The sequence below is a fragment of the Eriocheir sinensis genome, chromosome 32 (assembly GCF_024679095.1).
Source record: "Eriocheir sinensis breed Jianghai 21 chromosome 32, ASM2467909v1, whole genome shotgun sequence".
Taxonomy (NCBI): domain Eukaryota; kingdom Metazoa; phylum Arthropoda; class Malacostraca; order Decapoda; family Varunidae; genus Eriocheir; species Eriocheir sinensis.
Window position 1 is genome coordinate 3117250 of NC_066540.1, and position 26438 is coordinate 3143687.

Here is a 26438-nt window from a genome sequence, read left to right on the forward strand (position 1 = left end):
CGGATCCAGAAACAGCAACCACACATACCACATGGGTGGCAAACCACTACATGTTGTGCAAGAGCGAGGAACTTCGAATACAAGACGCCGGGAGTTATGTTATCCTTGTATAATTCGCTGGTAAGGCCCCACCTGGAATACGCCGTGCAATTATGGTCTCCTAATTACAGGAAAGACATTGAATTACTTGAGAGAGTACAGCGCCGCGCCACGAAGATGATACCATCACTGAGGACGAAGCCCTATGAAGAGCTACTCGAGCGACTCAACCTCTTCACGTTGGAAAAGAGACGACTGCGGGGAGACATAATACAAGTCTTTAAGTACCTGAACAAGCTCAGCAACGTTGATCACTCCAAACTCTTCACGCTACAAACCAACCTGAGAACAAGAAACATCGGAAAAACAATTCAAGCAAAGCGATGCAATACCGACATCGGCAGGAGTTATTTCTCGAATAGAGTTGTTCGCCACTGGAACAGCCTTCCTGCATAAGTGGTTAGCGCAGGGACCATCAACTCCTTCAAGAAACGCATTGATCGCCACTTTGCTGCATCGAGAGTGAGCTGAACGTTCCCAAGAGTAGATACACAAGTGTTTTAATCCTTCCCTGCAAGCCACTCCTATGGCAAACGGATTGATTAAATCACTGAACGCAGGCAGCCTAGTTAAGAGCCAACAGGCTTTCTGCTGCCTGCTAGTTTCCATGTTTCCTCTTCCTTTTCCTCTTCCTCTTATTCTTCTTCCTCCTCTTCCTCTTCTTCCTCCTCTTCCTCTTCTTCCTCTTCTTCCTCCTCCTCCTCTTCTTCTTCCTCTTCTTCTTCCTCTTCTTCATCCTCTTCCTCATCTTCTTCCTCCTCTTCCTCCTCCTCTTCCTCTTCTTCTTACTCTTCCTCTTCTTCCTCCTCTTCCCCTACGGTCTTAAACTAAATCAAACATCAAATTTGTAAATCGCTCTCCATCATATTCAATAAATCTTTAACAGCTGGAAAAGTTCCGTCGGATTGGAAACTTGCAAATGTCATACCAATTTTCAAAAAGGGGGACAAGTCTCATCCAGGAAACTATCGACTAATTAGCCTGACATCGATTGTTTGTAGTTAATGGAGACTATCATTAGCGACAATATGGTGAAATTCTTCGAAGAAAATAATATAATAAATAATTCGCAACATGGCTTCCGTAGTAAACGTTCGTGTTTAACTAACTTACTTGATTTTTTTCATTATATTTTTGAGGTGTTCGATGAAAGCAGATCAGTAGATATCATATATCTGGATTTTCAAAAGGCATTTGATAAGGTCCCTCACCAACGATTGCTCAGCAAACTATTGGCGCACGGTATCTCGGGTAACATTCACAATTAGATTGTGGACTGGCTTTCTGAGCGGAAACAGAGAGTAGTTCTAAACGGTGGTGGTGGTGGTGGTGATGATGGTGGTGATGGTGGTGATGGTGGTGGTGGTGGTGGTGATGATGATGGTGGTGGTAGTGATGATGATGGTGGTGGTGATGGTGCATGATAATGGTGGTGGTGGTCGTGGTGGTGGTGGTGATGATGATGGTGGTGGTGGTGATGGTGGTGGTGGTGGTGGTGATGATGGAGGTGGTGGTAGTGGTGATGATGGTAGTGGTGGAGGTGGTGATGATGGTGGTGGTGGTGGTGGTGATGGTGTTGATGGTGATGGTGGTGTTGTTGTTGTTGGTGGTGGTGGTGGTGGTGGCGATGATGGTGGTGGTGGTGGTGGTGGTGAAGGTGGTGGTGATGATGATGGTGGTGGTGGTGATGATGGTGGTGGTGGTGGCGGTGGTGGTGGTAGTGTTGTTGTTGTTGTTGGTGGTGGTGGTGGTGATGGTGGGGGGGGTGATGGTGATGATGGTGGTGGTGGAGGTGGTGGTGATGATGATGGTGGTGGAGGTGGTGTATGATGATGGTAGTAGTTATCGTAGTGTTGTTGTTGTTGATGTTGGTGGTGGTGGTGGTGGGGATGTTGAAGTGTAACGCAACTCTATGTGATTCAGGGCAAGAGGTTTGTGGAGCAAGTTGTGAGATTCAAGGTGGCGGCGCGTCAGCTTCAGCGGCGTCACCTCGGGATAAGGATAGCGCATCAAAATATATAGAGGCTAGTGGACGAAACATTGTTTGAGGTGCGACGTCCCTCTTGCTCGCGGCAGTACCATCACACTGTACTGCCTGGGGGTTGGGATGGCATGTTCCTCCCTTCTCTATTGTTGTTTACTTGCAACAATAAACTATCAATCAATCATCAATTACAATCTTGTGTTGCCGGCCGCCCGTTGACAACACACACGCAGAACGTTAGAACGCACCTAGAATGCACGCTACACCAAGAACGGATATAGCCTAGGTTTCCTTCATTATACTCACCACAGCCGGTTTGTTTGTTGGTCTGTTTAGTGTATCGGCTAAAGCTTTATTAACAAAAAAATGCAAAACATGCAGTATACAACACAGGTATATATATATATATATATATATATATATATATATATATATATATATATATATATATATATATATATATATATATATATATATATATATATATATATATATATATATATATATATATATATATATATATATATACTTGTAACAGTAATAGTATCGTCGTATCGTATAGGTTATTGTACATCTGACAGTCGCCAGCAGTTTTCCATAATGTATCGACTGTGTTTCAAAATGATTGGCGTCGGTTTCTCGAAATTTTCGTGTGTAGCAAAATAACGAGGATATGGTTCTTATTGATATCACATGCTAATCTAGGGTATTTTCTTTTCTTTTTTTTTTTTTACAACAAAGGAGGCAGCTCAAGGGCAACAAAAAAAGAAAACAATAATAAAAAAAAAGCCCGCTACTCGCTGCTCCTGAAGTAAAACAAAAGAGGTGGCCGAAAGGAAGATCAAATACAGGAGGAGAGGTGTCCTGATACCCTCCTCTTGAAAGAGTTCAAGTCGTAGGCAGGAGGAAATACAGATGAAGGAAGATTGTTCCAGAGTTTACCAGCGTGAGGGATGAAATAGTGAAGATGCTGGTTAACTCTTGCATAAGGGGTTTGGACAGTATAGGGATGAGCGTTAGTAGAAAGTCGAGTGCAGCGGGGCCGCGGGAGGGGGGGAGGCATGCAGTTAGCAAGTTCAGAAGAGCAGTCAGCGTGGAAATATCGATAGAAGATAGAAAGAGAGGCAACATTGCGGCGGAATTTAAGAGGTAGAAGACTATCAGTATGAGGAGGAGAGCTGATGAGACGAAGAGCCTTAGCCTCCACTCTGTCCAGAAGCGCTGTGGGCGTGGCGCCCCCCCACACATGAGATGCATACTCCATACGAGGGTGGACAAGGCCCCTGTATATGGACAGCAACTGTGCAGGGGAGAAGAACTGGCGGAGACGGTACAGAACGCCCAGCCTCGAGGAAGCTGATTTAGTAAGAGATGAGATATGAAGTTTCCAGTTGAGATTTTGAGTTAAGGATAGACCGAGGATGTTTAGTGTTGAGGAAGGTGATAGCTGGGTGTTGTCAAAGAATAGGGGATAGTTGTTTGGAAGATTGTGTCGAGTGGATAGGTGGAGAAACTGTGTTTTTGAGGCGTTGAAGGACACCAGGTTCTTCTTGCCCCAATCGGAAATAATAGTAAGGTCTGAGGCTAAGCGTTCTGCAGCCTCCAGCCTTGAGTCGTTAAGTTCCTGAAGGGTGGGTCTTCTATTAAAAGAAGTTGAGTAATGCAGAGTGGAATCATCGGCGTAGGAATGGATAGGACAGTTCGTTTTGGAAAGATCATCAATGAACAACAGAAAAGAGTGGGAGATAGGACAGAACCCTGTGGGACACCACTGTTAATAGATTTAGGGGAAGAACAGTGACCGTCTACCACGGCAGAAATAGAACGGTCAGAAAGAAAACTGGAGATAAAGGTACAGAGAGAAGGATAGAAACCGTAGGAAGGTAGTTTAGAAAGCAAAGATTTGTGCCAGACCCTATCAAAAGCTTTTGATATGTCCAGCGCAATAGCAAAAGTTTCACCGAAACGGCTAAGAGAGGATGACCAAGAGTCAGTTAAGAAGGCTAGGAGATCACCAGTAGAACGCCCCTTGCGGAACACATACTGGCGATCAGATAGAAGGTCACAATTGGAAAAGTGCTTTTGAATCTTCCGGTTAAGGATTGATTCAAAAGCTTTAGATAGACAAGAAAGTAAAGCTATAGGACGGTAGTTTGAGGGATTGGAGCGGTCACCCTTCTTAGGCACAGGCTGTATGAAGGCATACTTCCAGTAAGAAGGAAAGGTAGATGTTGACAGGCAGAGGCGAAAGAGTTTGACCAGGCAGGGTGACAGCACGGAGGCACAGTTTTTAAGGACAATAGAAGGCACTCCATCAGGTCCATAAGCCTTCTGAGGATTGAGGCCAGAGAGGGCATAGAAAACATCATTTTGAAGAATCTTTATAACAGGCATAAAGGAGTCAGAGGAGGGATGAGTAGGAGGAACATGCCCAGAATCGTCCAGGGTGGAGTTTTTAGAAAAAGTTTGAGAGAAGAGTTCAGCCTTAGAGATAGATGAGACGGCAGTGTTGCCGTCAGGACTGAGGAGTGGAGGGAAAGATGATGAAGTGAAGTTGGAGGAGATGTTTTTGGCTAGATGCCAGAAGTCACGGGAAGAGTTAGAGAAAGCAAGGTTTTGACATTTTCTATTAATGAAAGAATTTTTGGTTAGTCGGAGAATAGATTTGGCACGATTTCGGGCAGAAATGTAAAGTTCATAATAAGCATTAGTTTGAAGGCTCTGGTACCTATTGTGAGCTACCTCTCTATCATTGACAGCACGAGAACAAGCGTGATTAAACCAAGGCTTTTTAGCGTGAGGAGTAGAGAAAGAATGAGGAATGTATACCTCCATTCCAGAGACAATCACCTCTGTGATGCGCTGAGCACACACAGAGGGGTCTCTATCCTGGAAGCAATAATCATTCCACGGGAAATCGGAAAAGTACATCCTCAGGTCGTCCCACCGAGCTGAAGCAAAATGCCAGAAGCATCGCCTCTTCGGTGGGTCCAGAGGGTGTACAGGAGCGATAGGACAGGATGCAGAAATAAGATTGTGATCGGAGGAGCCCAACGGACAGAACAGTTTGACAGAATAAGCAGAAGGGTTTGAGGTAAGGAAGAGGTCTAGAATGTTGGGCCGATCTCCAAGACGGTCGGGAATACGTGTAGGGTGCTGGACCAACTGCTCTAGGTCGTTGAGGATAGCAAAGTTGTAGGCTTGTTCACCAGGATGGTCAGTGAAAGAGGATGAAAGCCAAAGCTGGTGGTGAACATTGAAATCTCCTAGGATGGAGATTTCAGCGAAGGGAGAGTGGGTCAAGATGTGCTCCACTTTAGAATTCAAATAGTCAAAGAATTTTACATAGTTGGTAGAGTTAGGTGAGAGATAAACAGCACAGATGTATTTAGTAATAGAATGACAATGAAGTCTGAGCCAGATGGTGGAAAATTCAGAAGAGTCAAGGTTGTGGGCACGAGAGCAAGTGATGTCGTTGCGCACGTAGGCGCAACATCCAGCTTTGGATTGAAATTTAGGATAGAGATAGTAGGAGGGAACAGAGTAGAGATTGCTGTCAGTAGCCTCAGAAACCTGTGGTTCGGTAAGGAAGAGAAGGTGAGGTTTAGAGGAGGAGAGATGATGTTCCACAGAATGAAAATTAGAGCGAAGACCGCGAATGTTGCAGAAATTGAGAAGAAAGAGATTCGAGGAGTTATCAAGACACCTCTCAGGTCGGCAGCCAGAACGGGAGTTCTCCTTGGGGGAATTTGTGGTCCCCCCCCCCAGGCGGGGACTCCGAGGCTTGGTGTATGTGCGCCATTTTGAAATTTTAATTTTGGGAAAAGGTGTATATGTTGTGTGAATGTAGTGTGGTGTGGATAAAGAGAGGATCTGTCTTTAGAGAGCATGCTGAACTACTCTCCGGTGTTGGTGAGACAATAGGGAAACGGTTAGTGAGGACATGGGAAGGGTCTTTGGAGGGCTTCAGCTCCCTTCCCACCTCCCATATATACCTCACCGGGAGTGGCTTGCGCCCGTTCGGTAGGTGTCTTCCTACCTACTCCAGCCTACTCTGCGTTTATCTGTAGGACTGTTTTTCTTTTACACTTGATAATAAAAAAAAAAGTGTATCGTTTTAATAGAAGTGCCTGAGGGGTGGCCATTTGTGGCCACCCTCGGACCTTGTAGGGTTAAGCAATAGTTATGAGAGGGGTTGTTTCTACCTACACTCAGAATACTGCACTTCCCTACATCTGTTTAGTTCATCCTGGAGAATACTAGCGTCCTGGTCCGACTCAATTACTCTACCGATCTTGGTATCATCTGCAAACTTGCTGACATCACTACTAATTCCTGTATCTAAGTCATTGATATAAATAATAAACAAGTGGACCTAATACCGAACCTTGTGGGACCCCACTCGGTACACATCCCCAGTCATATCTTTTACCGTTGATTTGCATTTTTTGCTTCCTATTGCTAAGCCACGCTTTGACCCAGTTCAAAACTTTACCCTCTACTCCGTGAGCCTGTAATTTAAGATGCAGTCGTTGGTGAGGAACTTTGTCAAATGCTTTACTAAAATCAAGATATATTACATGATAATTTTCATCTCTGTCTACCGCCTCAAATACTTTATTGTAGAAGGACAAGAGATTGGTGAGGCATGACCTACCTTTAGTGAACCCATGCTGCGAGTCGTGAATTAAGCAATGTTTCTCTAGATGCTCCCGAATGTTCCTGGCTATCATGGACTCCAGCATCTTGCCTATAACCGATGTTAAGCTAATTGGGCGATAGTTTGGAACAGCTGACCTGTCTCCCTTTTTGAAAATCGGCGTCACATTAGCTACTTTACATAGGCTGGGCACATAACCAGTAGAATGTCGCGTGCAGCGGGGCCGCGGGAGGGGGGGAGGCATGCAGTTAGCAAGTTCAGAAGAGCAGTCAGCGTGAAAATATCGATAGAAGATAGAAAGAGAGGCAACATGGCGGCGGAAGTTAGGAGGAAGAAGACTTATCAGTAAGAGGTGGAGAGCTGATGAAACGAAGACCCTTAGGACCGTACCAAGAGTCACGAAGGTTTAGCGACGAAGATCGAAGGGAAGGACGGTGCGTACCTATAGTCACTAGCATTTTTGGAACGAGGGTCTGCGGAAGAGACGAAGGGAAGGCACGGTCTACCCCGTGTCTTTCCTTAGACCTTCGAGGAAAAATATGTTTATTTTCCAAATTTGGCGTGACAAATAGTTGCGGTTCAGTTAAAACAACCTGAAAAAAACATTTTCCCTAATTGGAAAGTCATATATTATAGTTGCAGCGAATATGTTTGTCTTGTTGACAATAACAGCACGCACCTTCAAAGCACAGAGGTACCAGCCAGGCGGGAACATTCGTGGCTCACATTCTCCAACGATCTATGGGTTTTCAAATTCTTTCTCATTTCAGTTAAGACATCTGGCTCTGCAAGTGCAAACAAAGGGCATCTTGATAATTTACTGCATGCAAATAACGATTAATAATGAAAAAAAAAAAAAACGTGAAATAATAAATAACTGTTGATTGCGATGCTAGGCTATTTCGAATATATTAGGCTACCCATGTTATTTATACATACAACATAAAAATTCCTTATGTATAGCCACTTGCAGAGTCGTATGTCGCTTTATATCCCTTAATGAGATGAAATGTGAGTATCTGAAAGGCTATAGATCGTACGAGTATGATCATACTATACTGTTTGATATACAAAGTTGTTTCTTCGTGTCCTTGTATGGTATATTATCGATGCAAATCTTCTGTTTGCGGTTCATATACGATGGTTTGAGGATGTTTTGTATACACAAACATTCAAATGATCTTAACGCAATCACAAACTCACAATGTGCAGGAGCCACATCTACGTTCACGAGTGGACAGACGGAATGAAACGGACAGTATTATGGCTGTAATAGCACCATGGAGGTATTATATATCCATGAAGAGCACTGTGTGTATATATGTGTGTGCGTGTATTATATCTAGTAGGTTAAAAGTAGGCTGCAGTGTGTGTATGTGCATTTGTTGGTGGTATCGAGTGTTCTAAGGGCTAATCGGTTCCCGAATAGAGAAACTCAATATCCGTCATGGTTACGTTATTGGGCAAACATCACACAGGTCATTAGGACAAGCACAGCACATAGAATAGGTGTTTGTTTGTGTATGCGTTTGTGTGAATGTTGTCTGTGTAGGTTAACATTTAAGTGTTGGTGTATGTGTGGAACAATGTGTAAAAGTGGATAACAAGAGGACATGGACGGACAGTCAAAGATAAACGAGTACACGAAAAGTTAAACAATGAAGACGCGACAAGACAGAGACAAAGAGCGACGACAGACAAGACACGAGACGACAATAACAAAATACATAGTTTGTGCTGCCGCACTCCATTATCTTAGTCACCGGGGGGGAGAGCACACGGCTCTCAGCGGTGACTGTTCTCAGCGGTGACTGCTACACATTTACCTTCCCGAGCGACTTGTGGTAAGGATTGAAGGAACGGTCTGAGGCCGTGCCTACATTGTCGAAGGGAGGGTACGCGGCTCGACCTTCATGACTCTTGGTACAGGCCTCAGACTCCACTTTATCCAAGAAAGCTGTGTAAACGTGAGATGCATACTCCATACGAGGGCGGACAAGGCCCCTGTATATGGATAGCAACTGTGCGGGGGAGAAGAACTGGGGGAGACGATACAGAACGCCCAACCTCGAGGAAGCTGATTTAGTGAGAGAGGAAATGTAAAGTTTTCAGTAAAGATTTTGAGTTAAGGATAGATCGAGGATGTTTAGTGTTGAAGATGGTGACAGCTGATTGTTGTCAAAAAATAGGGGATAGGTGTTTGGAACCTTGTGTCGAGTTGATAGGCGGATAAATTGGCTTTTTGAGGCATTGAAGGACACAAGGTTCTTTTTACCCCAGTCAGAAACTATAGTAAAGTCTGAGATTAAGCGTTATGCAGACTACAGCCTGGAGTCATGTAATTCCTGTTGATAGGGTCTTCTGTTGAAAGAAGTTGAATAATGCAGAGTGGAGTCATCAGCGTATGAGTGGATAGGACAGTTTGTTATGGAAAGATCATTGATGAATAGAGCCCGGATGTTTAGGCAAAATGCCATAAATGCCTTTTTTGCCTTTTTTGGGTGATTGAGAGTGATATTGCCTATTAAGGAAAATATTAGCCTATTTTGCCTTTTTTACGTATATTTTCTATAAACTTGAGAAAACATAACTCTACGGACTATACACAAACATTTTGGAAGACACAATGAATGTTGCCAAGGTCGAAGCTTCAATAATAATTGAATGATTCGAATGATTATTCGAAACTTCAATAATAAATTATTAATTTATTATTGAAGCTTCGGATAATCATTTGAATAATTCATTTATTATTGGACTTCAACCTTGGCAACACTGGCTTGGCTTGGCAACATTGTTTTCGTGAGCACAACTTCCCTTCACATCACTACCAAACCAGTTTCCAGCACGAGACTAGACCACTTCCTCACTTCAACCAAGCCAGCCTTATTGAAAATAGATCAGACGACTCCTTTGCATCACAACACACTGAAAATGCCGAAAGTTAGTTCATCCATTGGCAAGAAGCTGAATGATTTTGTTCGGGAGTTTGGAAGTGATGTTTTTTTCCACGGATGGATCAGTGCTATTTTGCAAAGTCTGTGAAAAATCAGTGAATTTCGAAAAGAAGTACTTCATTGCACAACATGTTCAGACTGCTAAACATCAAAATGCTGCAAATAAGACGAAACCAGGAGACCAGCAAACGAGCCTGTTGAGTACATTTTCTGCATCCACCAGCCGCAAGTCTACCTTCTCCTTAGAGCTGTGTAAAGCTTTTGTTGATGCCGGTATTCCATTGTGGAAGCTAGAGAACAAGTCTCTAAAGCTATTCTTGGAAAAATATACCAAACAAGCCATCCCAAGTGAGTCTACTTTAAGAAAGAATTATGTGGACACACTTTATGACTTGACAGTGCAGAGAATTAGGGAAGAAGTGAAGGATAAGAAAATATGGATTTCAATAGATGAAACGACAGATGTCATGGGTAGATATGTTGCAAACGTAGTTATTGGCACCCTGGAAGTTGATCAGATGTCGAAAATTTACCTGCTTTCCTCAGAAGAACTAGAGAAGACCAACAGTTCAATAATAGCTCAGCTTTTTACAACAGCCCTGGCATTGCTTTGGCCAGAAGGCATCCATCACAAGAATGTTCTACTCTTCCTGACAGATGCAGCACCTTACATGAAGAAATCATCAAGGGCACTTCGAGTTCTTTTCCCAGAAATGATACACCTAACTTGCTTAGCCCATGGACTTCACCGAGTTGCAGAGCATGTGCGTGGATTGTTCTCTAGTGTTGATAAATTCGTTTCTAATGGCAAGAAGATTTTCCTTAAGGCTCCATCAAGGTGTGTTACATTCAAGGAAATTGCACCTGAACTTGCATTGCCACCACAGCCAATATTAACCAGATGGGGGACGTGGTTTTCGGCAGTACTGTACTACACTTTCAATTTGGACAAGTTTGAAGAGGTCATAGAGAAATTAGATGAGAGTGATTCGTCTGCTGTCCGTATTGTGAAGGAACTGCTGCAGGATAAAGTGCTACGCAATGATCTTGCATTCATTGCATCAAACTATGCAAAGCTACCAGAGGCCATCAATGCACTGGAGAAAAGAAACATGGCCATGGTTGATGCTTTGAAATGTTTTGAGTCTATCATCGAGGATTTAAGTACAGTTTCGGGTAAGAAAGGAAAATCTGTCCGTGAAAAATGTGAACAAGTCGTTGCTGCCAACAAAGATCTGGAGACTATGAAGAATATCAGAAGAGTTCTAGAAGAAGAGAATGATGCAGATGTTGGAGAAATGGATCCGTATACTGTGGCATGCTTTAAATATGCCCCTGTTACGTCAGTGGATGTGGAAAGATCCTTTTCGCTCTTCAAGCATCTTCTGAGTGATAGAAGGCAAGGACTCAAATTTGAATCCATCAAGAAAATGCTTGTTATTTCATATAACCAGACAGATTAACTTGCATATCATACTGTATATATTTGTAATCATACATGTGATAAAGTTCTTGTTTCAATGTTATTACTTCCTTGGGAATAAATGCCCTTTTTGTGCCTATTTCGACTTATGATTTTGACTTTTTGCCTGCCTATTTTGGAGTTTTTTAGTGCCTAAAGATCCGGGCTTTATGATGAATAACAGGAAGAGAGTGTTTCGTATTCATTATTTTATTACGAAGGGGACCAAACAATTACTTCAGGCACACATTTTTAATGTATTAGTAGTAACAAATGTACGGAAGTGGGGGTAGTTGGAAGTGGGGGGGGGCACCGAAATGGGAGGCGGGGGGGTCAGCGGGGGGGGGTGACGGAAGAGGGAGTAGCTGGACCCCCCCCAACCCCCCCCACACACACACACACACTCGGGCTAGCGTACGAAAGGGGGGGTATTGGACCGTGGGCTGACGGGAGTGGGGGTAGGACGGTCAGCGGGAGGGTGACGGGAGAGGGTGCCCAGCGGAGTGTGAGATAAGATCGCGGAAAAAAAGGGCTCGAATGACCGCTAGATTATAATCACGGAAAAGGGTAAAAACATTAACTTACTTCCTTCCCTTCCTCCCTTCCTTCCTTCCTTCCTTTCTTCCTTCCTTCCTTTCTTCCTTCCTTCCTTCCTTCCTTCCTTCCCTTCCTCCCTTTTTTCCTTCCTTCCTTTCTTCTGCCTTCCTTCCTTCCTTCCTTTCTTCCTGCCTTCTTCATTTCCTTCCTTCTCTCCTTATCTCCTTTAATGCCTCTCGAATATCGACTGACCACCACTTGCGTATATCCTTTAAATGCACCGGCAAATACATTTCATCAGCCGTTCCCAAAACTGCTAAGGTTCGTGAAAATCACCCTGCAGCCAACCCACACACACACACTCACCACCAGGGAAAAGGGATACTTATGCCATAACCACGAAAAAAGAAGAAGAATATCGAGTACTCGAAGGAAACAAAATCACTGAATAATTATTATGATACCGAAAATAAAATAAAAAATCGAACACACACTAATAAGGAAACAATGCTACGAAAATTCACAAACTATTGTTTCTTCACGTTTTTTCTTCTTTTTAAACTCCCCATCTTCTCTTTACTAGCCAGCCTATTCTTGTTCTCTGCCGCCTTCCTGTCACCTTTTCAGTTTCATCATTTCTGTCTTCGTCCCACGTTGCGACTGTTCCTTACAATGCCTGATCAAGAGTTACACGCTCTGTACACACTCCACACAACTCGCTAATACCACACTTCCCTCTCCGGCAGTTTCTTCAAGAGGTTCAGGTATTGCGGCTACTTCCTCGACGTGCACGACTGTAGCCCCAAGACTGACGGTAAGTGGCTCCCTCCGGTTCATCTGTCTCTAAATGGCCCCCACTCACAGGTAACACCCACTTTTCCTATTAAATGTCCCCCGTACTCATCTATCACTCACCTGTCTCATCAAGATCCTCCTCCTGCTCATCTCTCGCATTATGTGGCTCCCTCATGCTCACCTGCACCTCGCCTGTTTGAGTGGTTCTGCCGCACACCTCTACTTATCTACTCCTGACCTGCAGATCTGAGAGTCTTTCCTGTTTTCTTCTGAGTCTCGCCTGTCTTGCCTTCTAAGTATTCTTCCCCTTAACTCACCTTCGCCTCCTACTAATCTCCCTCAGATGGTTCCTCATTCATTTTATATCCCTTTATTATTTTTTTATTTATTTACATCCCCTTTCTTTCCCACCCTACAACATATTCCATCCTTTTTTTTTTTATTTCTTCTTTGGCCTCACCCGGTATGCGGGTGAAATGTTTTCATATCAGGGAACTAGACGTCCCTGCCGTGCATAGTCTTAGGTCACCCTTGGACAAGGTGCAATACCTGATCTGTCTCCCGTGCCAGGGTCACGGTAAAGCCCCTGGGCAGCAGCAGTGATGGATTGGACTGCAGGCAGAAGATTTCTTTATAAGACAATATCTGGAGTTCCTGGGTCCTAGTCAGATGGACCGTGCCTAATTATTTAGGCATGCGGTGTAGAGAAATGTGGCGACCTTTACACTAAAAAGCCTTCCTTGGAACCAGTTGTCGGTGTGAGCTCCCCGTCCCTCCCCTGTATCGACGGTACTCCCATCCTTATTCTGCACTACAGCTGGTTCTTGTTTTCTCCTGAAAGAGATGTCTTCCGTGCGGCATTTGATGTTGTACCTCCTGGCTTCTAGGTGGAGTTTCTGAGGGTTTTACTTATAATCAAGGAATATTTCAGCTTTTTGGTCTCTCAGGAAGGGCGTCTGATACTCTCTAGAATTAGTGGAGAACACCTGGTGACAAGTGCCACTGGCCAGGCCTCGCTAGGGTTGCAGTGTTGTGTTAGCCGTTTCGGAAAGTGGGAAAGAATTGCTGGTTCCTCTCCTCCCTTGCCAACTTTGGTCTGAGTGACTACGCCGGCCCCGTTCTATGGGACAAAACTTCGAGGACAGTAGCTGAAAAGCGCCGGGTTCTGAAAGTCTCTCTCGTGACCGAGGCTCAGGACAAGCGATTGGTCTTTAAGGCGTTTTCAAGACCCTGTGGGAGCGAACTCTTAGTGTTGGAGGCATCTAACACAGCAGTATCTAATTTCCATACACAATATTTATCCAGTTCAATTTATGGTCACACTTTAAGTTATTTGGAAATCACTTTTTAATATTTGCCCAAACTGTTAACTCGCTTAAATTTCTAACAATGCCTTCGACACTCCGTAAGTGCGACGACTGTCCCGGATGATTTGCAGCTCAGTACTTCCAGCTGAGTAGAACTTCACGCCTCTGTGTTCAAAGATTACAACTTAAGAAGGCTGTGACTGAATGGAGAAACAAGCATAATGATCTTGAAAATAAATTTGAAGCCCTTCAGGATTTTGTTGCAAACAATGTGGCAGTGACCACACCATCGATGGTAGAGACTTGCCAGTGAAAAGATAGGGTGAACCGTTGAACTGTCATACAGGGCTCGACTTGTACACAAATTTATTATAAATTGATTTACATCAACACGTTCAAGAACCGACTCGGGAAAATAATATACTTGACCTTATCTTTTCAACGACAGCTGATCTAGTTAACGAAGTAAATGTTGGTCCAGTTTTTTGTTCTAGCGATCACCGAACAATCACGTTCAGTATCAAGATAATATAAAGTGAAGTAGCTCCTAGTAAAGAAAAGGTGCCTGGTTATCAGAGAACGAATTTCGTAAGACTCCGATCAAGGGGAGGACTCCCCTTCTGGCTGCCGACCCGAGAGGTGTCTTGATAACTCCTCGAACCTCTTTCTTCTCAATTTCTGCAACATTCGCGGTCTTTGCTCTAATTTTCATTCTGTGGAACATCATCTCTCCTCCTCTAAACCTCACCTTCTCTTCCTTACCGAAACACAGGTTTCTGAGGCTACTGACAGCAATCTCTACTCTGTTCCCTCCTACTATCTCTATCCTAAATTTCAATCCAAAGCTGGATGTTGCGCCTACGTGCGCAACGACATCACTTGCTCTCGTGCCCACGACCTTGACTCTTCTGAATTTTCCACCATCTGGCTAAGACTTCATTGTCATTCTATTACTAAATACATCTGTGCTGTTTATCTCTCACCTAACTCTACCAACCATGTAAAATTCTTTGACTATTTGAATTCTAAAGTAGAGCACATCTTGACCCACTCTCCCTTCGCTGAAATCTCCATCCTAGGAGATTTCAATGTTCACCACCAGCTTTGGCTTTCATCCTCTTTCACTGACCATCCTGGTGAACAAGCCTACAACTTTGCTATCCTCAACGACCTAGAGCAGTTGGTCCAGCACCCTACACGTATTCCCGACCGTGTTGGAGACCGGCCCAACATTCTAGATCTCTTCCTTACCTCAAACCCTTCTGCTTATTCTGTCAAACTGTTCTCTCCGTTGGGCTCCTCCGATCACAATCTTATTTCTGCATCCTGTCCTATCGCTCCTGTACACCCTCTGGACCCACCGAAGAGGCGATGCTTCTGGCATTTTGCTTCAGCTCGGTGGGACGACCTGAGGATGTACTTTTCCGATTTCCCGTGGAATGATTATTGCTTCCAGGATAGAGACCCCTCTGTGTGTGCTCAGCGCATCACAGAGGTGATTGTCTCTGGAATGGAGGCATACATTCCTCGTTCTTTCTCTACTCCTCACGCTAAAAAGCCTTGGTTTAATCACGCTTGTTCTCGTGCTGTCAATGATAGAGAGGTAGCTCACAAAAGGTACCAGAGCCTTCAAACTAATGCTAATTATGAACTTTTCATTTCTGCCCGAAATCGTGCCAAATCTATTCTCCGACGAACCAAAAATTCTTTCATTAATAGAAAATGCCAAAACCTTGCTTTCTCTACCTCTTCCCGTGACTTCTGGCATCTAGCCAAAAACATCTCCTCCAACTTCACTTCTTCATCTTTCCCTCCACTCCTCAGTCCTGACGGCAACACTGCCGTCTCATCTATCTCTAAGGCTGAACTCTCCTCTCAAACTTTTTCTAAAAACTCCACTCTGGACGATTCTGGGCATATTCCTCCTACTCATCCCCCCTCTGACTCCTTTATGCCTGTTATAACGATTCTTCAAAACGATGTTTTCTATGCCCTCTCTGGCCTCAATCCTCAGAAGGCTTATGGACCTGATGGAGTGCCTCCTATTGTCCTTAAAAACTGTGCCTCCGTGCTGTCACCCTGCCTGGTCAAACTCTCGCATCTGCCTGTCAACATCTACCTTTCCTTCTTGCTGGAAGTATGCCTTCATACAGCCTGTGCCTAAGAAGGGTGACCGCTCCAATCCCTCAAACTACCGTCCTATAGCTTTACTTTCTTGTCTATCTAAAGCTTTTGAATCAATCCTTAACCGGAAGATTCAAAAGCACCTTTCCACTTCTGACCTTCTATCTGATCGCCAGTATGGGTTCCGCAAGGGGCGTTCTACTGGTGATCTCCTAGCCTTCTTAACTGACTCTTGGTCATCCTTTCTTAGCCGTTTCGGTGAAACTTTTGCTATTGCGCTGGACATATCAAAAGCTTTTGATAGGGTCTGGCACAAATCTTTGTTTTTCAAACTACCCTCCTACGGTTTCTATCCTTCTCTCTGTACCTTTATCTCCAGTTTCCTTTCTGACCGTTCTATTTCTGCCGTGGTAGACGGTCACTGTTCTTCCCCTAAATCTATTAATAGTGGTGTCCCACAGGGTTCTGTCCTATCTCCCACTCTTTTTCTGTTGTTCATTGATGATCTTCTTTCCAAAACGAACTGTCCTAACCATTCCTACCCCGATGATTCCACTCTGCATTACTCAACTTCTTTTAATAGAAGACCCACCCTTCAGGAACTTAACGACTCAAGGCTGGAGGCTGCAGAACGCTTAGCCTCAGACCTTACTATTATTTCCGATTGGGTCAAGAAGAACTTGGTGTCCTTCAACGCCTCAAAAACAGTTTCTCCACCTATCCACTCGACACAATCTTCCAAACAACTATCCCCTATTCTTTGACAACACCCAGCTATCACCTTCCTCAACACTAAACATCCTCGGTCTATCCTTAACTCAAAATCTCAACTGGAAACTTCATATCTCATCTCTTACTAAATCAGCTTCCTCGAGGCTGGGCGTTCTGTACCGTCTCCGCCAGTTCTTCTCCCCTGCACAGTTGCTGTCCATATACAGGGGCCTTGTCCGCCCTCGTATGGAGTATGCATCTCATGTGTGTGGGGGCTCCACTCACACAGCTCTTCTGGACAGAGTTGAGGCTAAGGCTCTTCGTCTCATCAGCTCTCCTCCTCATACTGATAGTCTTCTACCTCTTAAAATCCGCCGCAATGTTGCCTCTCTTTCTATCTTCTATCGATATTTCCACGCTGACTGCTCTTCTGAACTTGCTAACTGCATGCCTCCCCCTCCGCGGCCCCTGCTGCACTCGACTTTCTACTCATGCTCATCCCTATACTGTCCAAACCCCTTATGCAAGAGTTAACCAGCATCTTCACTCTTTCATCCCTCACGCTGGTAAACTCTGGAACAATCTTCCTTCATCTGTATTTCCTCCTGCCTACGACTTGAACTCTTTCAAGAGGAGGGTATCAGGACACCTCTCCTCCCGTATTTGATCTTGCTTTCGGCCACCTCTTTTGTTTCTTTTTTAGGAGCAGCGAGTAGCGGGCTTTTTTTTATTATTGTTTTCTTTTTTTGTGTGCCCTTGAGCTGCCTCCTTTGTTGTAAAAAAAAAAAAAAAATCTCGGCGGAAACAGATATTGATAAATCTTGGGAGGCCTTCACCACAATACTGAACATTTCCATAAGCATATGCGTACCCTATCGTAACAGACGGTCAACTTTTAAGAAGAAACCCAAATGGTGGAATAACGAACTAGAGTTGGACAGAATTCGTCGCGAAACCAAGAAATTAATAAAACGAAGCAAGAAAAATCTGAAAATATAATAGCGGAAACAAGTAAATTTAATCCTAAAGAATTTTTTAGCTATATAAATAATAAAAAGTCACTCACTTGTAGTATCGGACCGCTTGCTAATGATAATGGTAACCATAGGAACGATGAAAATGAAATGGCTACAATCCTAAATAACTTTTTCGCATCCGTATTTACCGACGAAGATTGTTTATCACCTCAACCGCCGGAGGTTAGAAGGACCGAAAAGATGTTAAGTGGCGTGCTCATCGTAGAAAGTGACATTTTAAGCAAAATTGAAAAAAATTAAAGTAAGTAAAGCTCCTGGTCCAGACAAAAATACCCCCAGGATCTTAAAAAGAAATCAAACATCGAATTTGTAAACCGCTCTCCATCATATTCAATAAATCTTTAACAGCTGGAAAAGTTCCGTCGGATTGGAAACTAGCAAATGTCACACCAATTTATTTAAAAAAAGAGGGACAAATATCATCCAGGAAACTATCGACCAGTCAGCCTGACATCGATTGTTTGTAAGTTAATGGAGACTATCATTCGCGACAATATGGTGAAATTCCTTGAATAAAACAACATAATAAATAATTCGCAACATGGTTTCTGTAGTAAACGTTCGTGTTTAACTAACTTACTTGATTTTTTTTCATTATATTTTTGAGGTGTTCGATGAAAACAGATCAGTAGATATCATATATCTGGATTTTCAAAAGGCATTTCATAAGGTCCCACACCAACGATTGCTCAGCAAACTACTGGCGCACGGTATCTCGGGTAACATTCACAATTGGCTTGTGGACTGGCTCTCTGAGCGGAAACAGAGAGTAGTTTTAAACGGTGTTACATCTAACTGGCTCGATGTCATAAGCGGCGTACCTCAAGGATCAGTGCTTGGCCCCAAGCTCTTCTTAATTTATGTTAATGGTATCGATGATGGGCTCACTTGCAAAGTATCAAAATTTGTTGATGACACAAAAATTGCTAGTGCGGTAACTACGACACTCGACGAAGAAGCTTTACAATCAGATTTAGATCGACTTGCACATTGGGCCAATCAAAGGCGATTTAAAGCCCAGCCAGCATTGTTCAGAGGTAGTTATAACTGCAAACAAATTGGTTGGCTTCATCGGACGAGTCTTTAATAATAAATCGGTAAAAGTAATATTAAAACTGTATTCGTTGGTTCGACCCCATCTAGAGTACAGTGTACAGTTTTGGTCTCCCTATTACAGAAGAGACATAGAAAATTTGGAACGGGTTCAAAGAAGGGTAACATAAATGATTCCTAGGTTGAGAAATTTATCATATGTACAAAGGCTTAAAGAAGTAAATTTATTCAGCCTATCAAAACGAAAAATGCGAGGCGATCTAATAGAAGTGTTTAAAATGTTGAAAGGATTCATTGATATTATTGCGGAAGATTACTTTACAATTGATCGATCAAATAGAACAAGAGGAAATCACAATTTCAAGATAAGTGGTAAGAGATTCTCCTCGCACGAAGCTAAACACTTCTTCTTCAATCGAGTTGTTAATATTTGGAACACTCTACCCTGTAATGTCGTTGATAGTACAACAGTTACATCCTTCAAGAAAATATTAGACAAGTATTTTGAATCCAACCAGCAACTAAGATATTATTCATTGTCATAATAACGTTAAGTTCTTTCGAATACTGGTGTCCTTCTCCGTTTTTATCGCCCGGTTAGTGGTAGCAGTAATGGGAGGTTTTTTCTCTTTCCTACATAATTTCCATGCCGTTTTTACATGCTGCAGGGATGGGGGGGTAGGGAGGAGCCTTCGCCTTTGCTGTTATTCATCTTCCACCTTTGATTAGATAGTTAGTGTAGCTTGTCAGAAACAGCCTCGTTAGGACCATCAGGTCTGCTGTTTTTTTGTTTTTCTCTTGTGTTCCTTTGTGTTCCTCCTCCTCCTCCTCCTTCTCCTCCTCTTCCTCCTTCTCGTCCTCCTCCTCCTCTTCCTCCTCCTCCTCCTCCTCCTCCTCCTCCTCGTCCTCCTTCTCCTCCTCCTCCTCCTCCTCCTCCTCCTCCTCCTCCTTTTCGTCCTCCTCCACCTCCTCCTCTTCCTCCTCCTCCTCCTCCTGTCAGAATCATACTAATTACATCAATGTCAAGAGAGAGTGCGAAAGGAATATCAGAAAACAGAAACGCGAATATGACATGAAAATATCACTCGATGCTAAGAAAAATCCCAGGTTATTTTGCAGTTACATAAGAAACAAAAAAAACTGTTAAAAATAATATCGGCCCACTACTATTAAGTGGCAATACGATTAGTGATGACAAAGGCATGGCGTCGGTCCTAAATTCAACCTTTAGTAGCGTATTTACAAAAGAAAACATGACATCGATTCCAGCCCTGGAGAAAATTTTTCAAGGCCCTTAAGAACATAATCTTGCATTAACCGAAATTGATATCAGCGAAGTGCGTGCGTACCTGCAGAAAATAAATCCAAATAAATCTCCGGGCCCCGACAATTCATCTTCTCGCGTGTTGAGAGAATGTAGTCAACAGCTAGAATTACCCAAAACATTAATATTCAACATGTGATTAGCACAGGCCAGTGTGCCTCTCGAGTGGAAAAAGGCCAATATTACCCCGATCTTTAAAAAAGGAGATAAAAACAAGTCAGTAATTATCGTCCCATCAGCCTTACGTCTGTCCTAATTAAACTATTCGAAAAAATAATCAAGGATAAAATTATCACTTTCCTTGAAACAAATGATTTGATAACTGATAGTCAGCATGGATTTCGTAGTAATCGGTCTTGGCTTACCAACCTATTAACCTTTTTCAACGATGTTTATACATGCTGGGACGCCCGAAGCCCATATGACGTAATTTACTTAGATTTTCAGAAAGCGTTTGATAAAGTTCCTCACGTTAGGCTTAATTATAAACTGCGTTCCCACCGACAGAGAACAACGTGTAGTTCTTAACGGTAAAGCATCGGATTGGCAACCCGTCACCAGTGGCGTGCCCCAAGGTTCGGTCATGGGGCCAACACTATTCATAATTTACGTGAACGACCTAGAAACTGATATCCTATCAAAAGTAGCCAAATTCGCCGACGACACCAAATTAGGAGGTACGGTAATGAACAGTCAAAGTTGCGAGAATATTCAATCAGACTTAATAAGACTTGCCGACTGGAGCGAAAAATGGCAAATGAGCTTTAACGTAGATAAATGTAAAGTATTGCACATAGGTGAAAAAAATCCTAACTTTAAATATCAGATTCAAGGACATGAGGTCAGCGAAGTAAAACAAGAAAAAGATCGTGGTGTCATTATCAGTAACACTCTTAAAATGAGTGATCAATGTTCTGCAGCGAGTAAAAAAGACAATATGATGTTGGGATTAATCTCCAGAAACTTTGATTATAAATCACCCGCACTTATGAAGAGATTATATTAAGCATTTGTAAGACCACACCTAGAATACGCCGTTTAGTTCTGGTCACCGAACTATATCAAAGATCAAGTTTTGATAGAAAATATACAGCGACGAGCAACCAAACAAATTCCAGCGCTCCGAAACTTGCCATATGACGAGCGTTTAAAGCGTTTAGATACGTTTTCCCTAAAAAAGCAAAGGATAAGAGGGGACTTAATTGAAGTGTTCAAAATCCTTAATGAATTCGACAACATTAACCCAGATAGTCTATTCCAGAGAGACGCCAACACAAGAACACGCAGCAACGGTATGAAGTTAAAGGGAAATCGATGTAACACATTGGTGCGCAGAAGTTTTTTCAATAATAGAGTCGTTGATCACTGGAATAGACTCCCACCGTCAGCAGTTAGCGCACAGAGTATCAATAGCTTTAAGTCTCCTTTGGATAAGTACTTAGGGATATAAGATCATACTGACCCTTTTTCGAATGTTTTCAGACATATTGCAGCAAGACCTCAACCTATGTCCACATAATTATCCCCCACAACCTAGATTGCAAGTAGCGTAAGTTAAAAATAGAGTAAAGCAACAGTTAATGTCCGCATGACAGGTGGAGTGAGGTGTGGGTGCAGTAAGGTGACAGGGTACTGGTGCGTGCATAGTACCGCAGGTAAAACGAGGATCAAGCCTCCACCTGTGCCCCTGAAACTACACCTCACCCATCGTGAGTATTAGGGGGGATTCTGGGGCTGCCCTGTGTAGGCCACTCGACCTCTTCCAGTCTCCCTGTATTTCTGTGTTCTTATGTTCTTATGTAACGAAGTCATTTTCCCCACAGCTTAGGTAACCAGATGTGTAAGTTAAGGGTAGCAATTTCCTCTTATTGCTCTCTTTACTGTAAAATTTCCATGTCCCTTTCTTCCTTAAAGGTACATTCTATTCTAACTATTTCCTGCCGGCACGTTGCCGGAGGGAGAGGTGGGTGGGGAGGAGCCTTCATCTTTTCTGTCCTACCCTACCACACGTAGATTACTAGTAGCAGCGGTAGTAAACAGACACCCTCGCCATAGACCGATAGGTCTTCTGGTGTCTGTTCTTCCTATGTATTCCTCCTCCTCCTGCTCCTGCTCGTCGTCCTTCGATAGTCATATCCCCTGTGACGTTATTTATTTAGACTTTCAAAAGGCCTTTGACATGGTACTACACGAACGACTCCTCAAGAAACAAGTCGGCGGGACAAGGAGACAATCTGATTGGGTGAATAAAAAATTGGCTCACTGGAACAAAACAGCGAGTCGTACTTAAACGAGCAGACCTCCGAGTGACTCCCGGTTACAAGTGGAGAGCCATAGTATTCAGTGTTGGGATCCATACTCTTTATTATATATTTCATCGATCTTGAACTAGGATTAAAATCTATCCTTTCTAAATTTCCTGTCTACACAAAAGTTGGTGGAAAGGCCCTCACGACTGCAGACTGCAATATCACCCAAAGCCCTAGTCCAGATCACTCAGTGGTCAGAAAAGTGTCAAATGTCCTTGAACACTAACAAATGTAAAATAATGCACTTCGGGTGCAGAAATAGTAACCACACATACTACATGGGTGGGAAATCACTGCAGGTAGCGGAGGAGAAAAAAGGCCTCGGAGTCACTATCAGCAGTGACTTGAGGCAAACAAAAACTGCAAGAACGCCTGCAAGAAAGTCTATACTATGCTTGGGTTCATAGCGAGGAACTTCGAATATAAGACGCCAGGAGTTATTTTGTCGTTGTATATTTCGCTAGTAAGTCCCCACCTGGAATACGCCGTGTACTTCTGGTCACCTAATTACAAGAAAGACATTAAAAAATTACTCGAGGGAGTACAGCCGCGCTTTACGAAAATGATAGCATCAATGATGATGTAACCGTACAAAGAACGACTCAAGCGACTCATCCTCTTCACGTTGGAAAAAGAGACGATTATGGAGAGACCTGATACAAGACTTAGTCTTCAAGTACCTGAACAAGTTCAGCAATGTCGATCACTCCAAACTTTTCACACTACAACTAACCCGATAACACGAAACAACGGTAAAACAACGGGGTATATTCAGAGTTTCCAGCCATCGGGTGTCACCACCGACTTGGTCTTTGTTCCCAAGAAGTTTTAACTATTCTTTTTATTATCCTACATGACCTGTGTTTCTCTGGGACTTGTAACATTTACACTTCAATATAATAAGTGACATCGTTTTTAATAAAAATGTAACTGATCATTTTCGTTTGTTTCTTTTGTAATGTAATTATTTGTAAACGAGAGAAAATATATGCCGTCCGGAAGCCTATGCTCATCAAACATCGTTCTTGCATGAAAGCCCTGCGAAATAAAACATAAATGGGCTTTTAACAAAAATATATTTACATTACAATATTTGCTAAGTACCTGCTTTGGATGTATCAGTGTAACCTTCGACGAAATTTATTATGAAACATTTTAGGGCGTCAAGCAACTCGACAGACACCGTCACAACACAAGAACGATGAGGTAGCCTCCAGTGTTTCTGTCTCCGTGGGGTCACCGGCTTTCTCTTCCAACATGTTATACCCCGCCCTCAACTGACTGCTGGTTGTTGTGTGAGAATGACCAAGACCCTGGGTGGACGCTTGCCGCTACCAAAAGGGTGGGAAGGTCAAAGGTGATAGCGTTTAAGGCCAGGAGTTAGGGTGGAGTGAAACACTATTGGAGCGGAAGCCAGTGTCGCTCATAGAGATAAAATAGTGTATGGTATTTCTGTCGAGATGCTAAGCGCCCAAATGTTTTGATAAACTTCGTCGAAGGCGACACTGATACACCCAAAGCAGGTACTGAGCAAATACTTTAATGCAAAAGTTTGTTTTCAAAGCCCATTTCTGCTTGATTTCGCTTGACTTTCATGCAATAACGATTTTTGAGGGGTTGGCTTCCGGACGGCATTTATCTTCTCGGTTAAAAATAAATATAACAAAGAGAATGATCAGCTACATTTTTATTAACAACAGTGTCACTTATTGTATTAATGTGTAAGTGTTACAAGCCCCAGAGAAACACAGGTGATTTACGATAAATGAAGGAATAATTCAAACTTCTTGGGCACAAAGACCTAGTCGGTTGTGACACCTCCACCTCGTAAGGATGAATATACCCCTTTCAAGCCAATAGATGCAGTACGGATATCGGCAGAAGCTATTTCTCAAACAGAGTCGTCCTCCACTGGAATAGCCTTCCTGCAGTGGTGGTTAGTGCGAAAACGATCAACATTGACCGTCACTTTGCTGCGTCGGGAGTGAACTTTATAAACGTATCCAAGAGTACGTACAGAGGTGTTTTTGTCTTTCCGCAGATCACTCTAGGGTAATTATTGAGAATCACTACGCGCCTCCAAAATATGATATTACGCCTCCATATTATACTTAAGGGACGAAATACATGTCCTTTAACCATAATATGAAGGCGGAAAAAAATTGAAGTAAAGAAAAAGTGGTAAAGGTAGTGAAAAGACATGTTATACATACGCGCACTTTGTTTTGATGGCGGCCATTGGGAAGTGAGCAGTACTGCCAACGATCCGGTTAGCGATGGTACGCTAGGTTAGCGATGGTACGTTTAGTTAGCCATTAACCCACGCATGTGAGACCAGGTCCACCACTCGTGGTTATTATTATTATTTTTTTTTTTAGAGCACGCACCATTACCCAAAGGGTTTTGTGAATGTTTGGGCCGGGTATAGTATTAGGTAAAGCTGCGTGTTCAAAAAATAAATAATAACCACGCGTGGTGGACCTGGTCTCACATGCGTGGGCTAATGGCTAACTAAGCGTACCATCGCTAACCTAGCGTACCATAGCTAACCGGATCGTTGGTAACACTGCTCACTTCCCAATGGCCGCGCGTATGTATAATATGCCTTTTCACTACCTTTACCACATTTTCTTTACTTTTAATTTTTTCCGCCTTCATATTATGGTTAAGGGACATGTATTTCGTCCCTTAACTATAATATGGAGGCGTAATATCGTACTTTGGAGGCGCGTAGTGATTATCAATAATTACCCACTCTAGTGGCTGACGCACTGCATTAAAGCGCTAAAAGCAGGCAGCATCGCAATGAGCCAACAGGCTTTCTGCTGCCTGCTCGTCCGTGTTTCCATGTTGAAATGTATCCATGTTTCCTCCTCGTCCCCTTCTTCCTATCCATATATCCATATATACCATATCTCCTTGAGCTCACATTCAATTCCAAAATTCAATCATACCAATCTGTCGCTCTCTTTGACCAATGACTGATCTGCGTGTCCCTTTGATTGCTCCACCCAGACTGGTAACACGACTAATCACAGGTACGCTGCCGCAGGCTGCTCACAGGGGAGGCGACGATAGGCTCAATGGGTGATTGTCAAGTCAACCTTAGCTTTCAGGGCTTCAAGTGGATCACTTACACACATTCACTCACTTCCTCATCTACGTACTCTCCCGATCACTTAACTCAATCACTAACCGGCCACTAACACTCATTTCTTTATCCACCTACTCATCCACTCGTATACGAATAATTATATATTGTCTACAGAGAGCTAGTTTTTTCTTTGTATATTTATATTTTTTGGGAGAGGGGGCGGTAAAGGAAGCAGCTCAAGGAAAAAAATAATACAAATGTGAAAAAAATCCGTTAAACGCTGCTCCTGCATAAGCAAATAAGTTAAGTTGCCTGAAAAGAAGTTAAATTTCGAATGGACAATATAATTATTCAACTTTTATGCATTGTAGTAACAATCTATTTTATATTTATCATCCACCCTCATATATTCTTTTAGTGCCTTTATTTACTCATATTTCCTCTTCCTCCCATATTCAACAGCTCTGTTCTCTCCCGCAACACTTCTCTAAGTTCAATTTTCATTAGCACACCCTTTTCTTAAGGCTTATCACCAATTTCCTCTCAGCAATCATTTCGTCAACCATTCTCTAATTCCCCCTCAACTCTCTTAATTAGCACTTTTATTACATCTATATTACTTATCTCTCCTTGACATTCTTTTATTTACTATTCCTTGCTTCTTCGTCCCCATCACCCATTCTCCCTCTATTCCTCTCTTCGCATTCTCCCGTCTTTATCATTTATCTCCTTTACTTTCCTTCCTCCTTAGTCCTTATTTTCTTCTAACTCGTACCTACTCAACGGTTTTTAAACCTCCATTTTCCTGAATTCTACTCCTTTTGTTATTCCCTTATCTATTTGCTTGGTCTTAATCTTTTTTTTTCCTCTCTCATTACTCCTTATCCTGTCACTCCTATCTCCTTCCCCTTTTTTCCCCATCTCCTTTCCTGTTTTTGTTTTGTTTTTTTTCATTCACCTCACCTAAACATCCGTCACTCATCGC

General features: G+C 42.9%; 1 protein-coding gene across 1 annotated transcript in view; it reads left to right on the forward strand.

Annotated features, from left to right (window-relative positions):
• LOC127006410 (relaxin receptor 2-like) overlaps window positions 1–26438 on the forward strand; it is a 147676-nt gene that overhangs the window by 97267 nt on the left and 23971 nt on the right. The window contains exon 14 of the mRNA XM_050876364.1: window positions 12446–12513. Within this exon, the coding sequence (XP_050732321.1) occupies window positions 12446–12513 (68 nt within the window). The remainder of the gene's footprint in view (window positions 1–12445; window positions 12514–26438) is intronic.